The 4341-nt window shown below is 31.7% G+C and overlaps 1 protein-coding gene across 1 annotated transcript; it reads right to left on the reverse strand.

Annotated features, from left to right (window-relative positions):
- Positions 1–1729: 1729 nt before the first annotated feature.
- LOC140991749 (serine/threonine-protein phosphatase 7 long form homolog) lies at positions 1730–3409 on the reverse strand. Its single transcript, XM_073461886.1, has 5 exons — positions 3242–3409; positions 3039–3157; positions 2865–2952; positions 2317–2760; positions 1730–2226 (listed from the first exon to the last, which is right to left on the reverse strand). Exons 1-5 carry the CDS (start codon positions 3383–3385, stop codon positions 1819–1821), a joined length of 1203 nt encoding a protein of 400 aa, XP_073317987.1. The 5' UTR covers positions 3386–3409; the 3' UTR covers positions 1730–1818.
- Positions 3410–4341: the final 932 nt, after the last annotated feature.

Consider the following 4341-nt stretch of genomic DNA (forward strand, 5'->3'; position numbering starts at 1 on the left):
TATAAATTTGTGATTGTGATTGAATAAAATTCTTTGATTCATGAATTTTACGTACTATTCAAAATATTTTTTAAAAAATTTAAGATATTACTGGAGAATTTTAGGTTTTATGAAAATTCTCGTCATTACAAATGAAAAATTGTATTGCAGATGTTGTGTTTTATAAGTTTATTTTTTAAAAAATAATATAAAAATTCTCTTAATTAACATAAAGTATATAATAATAATAATAATAATAATAATAATAATAATAAAAAATTAAGTTTTCATGAGTACTAGAAATAGTACGTAAAAATAATAAATAAAAATAATAATAAAAATATAAATTTATCTTGTAAGTAAATTAAGTTTTAAGTTAACATAAAAATAATAATAAAAATTCTCCTGAATTTTCAATGATATATTTTGAATTAATTTACTTAAAAATCTTTTATTTTTTTTAAATAAATTAAGTTTTAAGTTAACATAAATTTTATATTTAGTAAAACAATTTTGAAAAATATAAATTTATCTTGTAAATTTTTCATTTGTTTTTTTATTATGTTTATTTTTCTTTTTAATTTACTTATACTCTTAATTGTTTAAATTTTTAATTTGAAAATTTAATATATTTGAAAATTTTATTTACACATGTTTAAAACTCTTTATTTTAATATAAGACATAACAATTTTTTTATTATTATAAAAACAAAAATTTGTGTTAAGCCATCATCGAGGGAGAGACAACGTGGGATAATAATAATAACAATATTGGGATGAACCTACATTCCAATTACAACACAATAGTGTTCGTCGACAAAGGAGGCAGGCTGGCAGAGATCGCACGACACGCATAAGAAACGAGATGGATCAGTCATCATCGAGGGAGATACAACGTGGGAGGTAAAAGATGTACAATAACGTATTGTACATTATTTTTTAACCATAACATATGAATTTATTAATTTAATTACAAAATTGTGTATTAATTAAAATTTTGTATGTATTTATAATTCTTGTTCATTGCAGGTAGGGTGCATGTGAGAAGATCGAGTTATGGTGCCAAATATTTATGTCTGTGACGTAGATTTTACAATTTAGTATTGTATTGTTATGACAATTCAGTGTTTTCTCTTCGCTTCGTTTTTTTTATGGTAGTTATAATTTTTAGAATCCGTAACTATGTTTTCTTTATAAATTACGTCGATAGTATGATTATTAGAATTTCTAATTTGATTTGAAGGAATTCTGTAGAATATCAAAATTTTAGAGATTTACGTCGAGTCTCGGTAATTCAGAAGTTGATTTGGGAGAATTGTGTTGAGTATCAGAGTTTGGGAGAATTGCGCCGAGTCTTAGTCGAATCTCTATTATTTATTTTTATATTGATTTTTATTTTTTGTATTATATTTCTGATAATTTTTGTAATTTATTGCAGATATTAAACATCGTTCGCTGATTCATTTACAAATTCCGTACAACCACATTTGAAAAGGTAATTTCGATAAGTTTTTATATTTTAGTTGTATTATTTACGTTTTATTAATGTAATTCTAATTTTTTCGGTTGTATTTTAATATTATGTATAATTTTGTTATATTTGTTATTTTTATTATTATTTGATTTTAAAATTACTAATACGAAGATTAATAATAAATTTAAAGTATAATAAATCACAATCAATAAATTCTAAAATTTTAAAAAGTCAATAATACAAAAATTGTATATGAATGTTTAAAAAATATGTTGCAGCAACTACTTGTAATTAAAATAAAAATAAAAAAATTGAAAAATATACAACAATACGATGTAAGTAATTGTGTATATCTAAATAAATAGTTAATGTCGATGGTAACGATGCCCTCCAGTGCCACACGGTGGTCTTCTGATTACTCTACGTCCACGACCTAACATCTGTTCATCATCTCCATGCGTACTTGTTTGGGCTGCAGATGTACTGGTATCGGCAATGTTCCCACCAACCTCATACCCTTCTGTATCAGAATATTGTTCAAATTGTATGGGCGACGTGTTAAATGTAGGGCGACTCTCACTCATACCCGGTCGAAAGTCACTTTGTAAAAATTGCGTAAAACTACCAGCAAATGGAGTGTAGTAACCAGCGTCATACGATGGAAAGCTTGAAACCACTGGCGGAGTAGTGTATGCCATATTTGAAGATGATGGTCCGGGTTCAAACTCATTTCCTGTCCACATCGGTGGATATTGCACATGAGCTGGGCGTGTCTGTGACATAGATGCATACGTTATGTAACATATATTTAATACAGTAAATTATATTTACGTACATATGTAGATAAATTGAACATGTCTTACGATAAATTGTCGGTAGTTTGCATCAACAGGATGGTAGCCCATGATGTTTGGAGGTACCACTGGCGGCGAGAGCACTATTTGTGAAATGCGATGATACCAACCAATATAGTCCACTGTGATGGCGGGTGAACCAGGTATGACATAATCCCCACCAATCACAAAATTATATCTATCATTCCACATTTCTACAAAATCTTTGTGATATGTCGCCCAATCACAGTTGTTCCGGCCTTGTCGCGTCAGTTTATGGAAATTGTCGAAGTTATTAGCATGTGGCGGAATACCCTGACGCATTCCAAACTGTCGGAGACACCGCTCTGGTCTATGCATCTCAACTATATGAAAATTGATCAATGCGCATGCCGACCGACATAGATGAATTCTATTTCCATCAAGAATTCTGCCAACCTCCGGGGATTCAATATCATAAACTGTCCATAGAAACTGAAGCAAATAAAATGAAAAAAAGATTATCAAGTCGATAATATATAATTCAGACTGAATTTGTAAAAAATTTCAAACTCTAAACAACTAATTTATTGATCTACCTGCCCTTCTACCATCCTGTCAAGCATATCTCTCATTATACGGACAGAATGATGGGCCGTATGTGTCCAAGAGAAACCGCGTCTCCACCTGCAATTTATAAAAGTACACAATAGTTTCATTAAAACTAAATAACAAAATAATAATAATAAATGTTAATTATTTCTTATTAGTACCGTGCGCCGTATGGTGGGAATGGTAGACCCTGAAGCACATCTCCAGCATGCTCTGCTGACATAGATAGTTGTTGCGCTCTATCGGGGGAAAGAAGAGTAATTCTAGACCACACCCAAATCTGTAATAACATACAACATAAATAGTCAAATCGTACGAAAAATTAATTACAACAAATATAATGACAGTAGAAGTGTAAAATTACCTGCAATATCTGAACAGGGCCACACAAATCAACCTTTAATCCCATTGATGTGTCGCACAACTCTCTATAAAGATATGCCAACACAGCAGAACCCCAGCTAAACGTATTCACTATTTCTATATCCTCAAGAAACTGCAAATACATAAGTTTCACAGCAGCACTTTCCGAGTCCGGNGTTATCCAAAACGTGAATTTGAAAATACTTGTTTGCCCACAAAATTTTGAATAAATAAAAATCAGAGTAAAAAGTTTAACGTGCATAAAATCCTTCATATCAATAGCGGTCCTTGGGTTTGCACTGCACACAGCCCGAGCAAGCTCACTGGTCAGCACGTCCTATATATTCAAAAGCATCAACATCTGCATCGATCAAGTCTAGTGAGCCTAAAGACTCAACACGCATAAACCATGAATAGCAAATAGTAGCTAATAAAATCACATGCATTTGAAATTAACGTGTACGAAATAACAGTTGAACATACATAAACATACATAAACATAGACATGTCATAACTGCATAAACATTTTCATACTTGATCAGACTAAACCACAGTACTGGCTGACATGGATCACCACAACCTTTCGACCGGATGTCCACTCCAACATACATAAATCCCCGGTCATACTTTACCAGGTGGAGAGGTCTCCGGTCATGCTTTACCGCTTTCCAATCCCATAATCATAAATCCCCAGTCATGCTTTATCGGGTGGCCACAAGACAAATCACATACCTCCAAAATAAAATATTTTTGCACGTTGATCATACTTAAAAAACGTCGAGGGCTTCTTTGGAATGCTCTGGACATGCTGCCCCATCCACAGCAGCAAAGATCCAGGAGATCCCAACGAAGCCTGCAACCAAAACATGAGAAAACGTGAAGAACATGCACAAATTTTCACAGCTTGAACGATTTTACGATAAAAATCATATCTCTCATTTTTTATCAGAAAATTATGAATTTGCCATCGAATCGAAGATAACACAGAGTACTTCAAATCATATGTTGAAAATCTTTCCAAAAAAACCAACCTATAAGTCATAGAATTCGAAATAACAGAGGGTGACGGGTTTTGTGGCATAGAAATTTCACAGCTTGTGC

The sequence above is a fragment of the Primulina huaijiensis genome, chromosome 13 (genome assembly GCF_012295235.1).
Source record: "Primulina huaijiensis isolate GDHJ02 chromosome 13, ASM1229523v2, whole genome shotgun sequence".
NCBI lineage: Eukaryota > Viridiplantae > Streptophyta > Magnoliopsida > Lamiales > Gesneriaceae > Primulina > Primulina huaijiensis.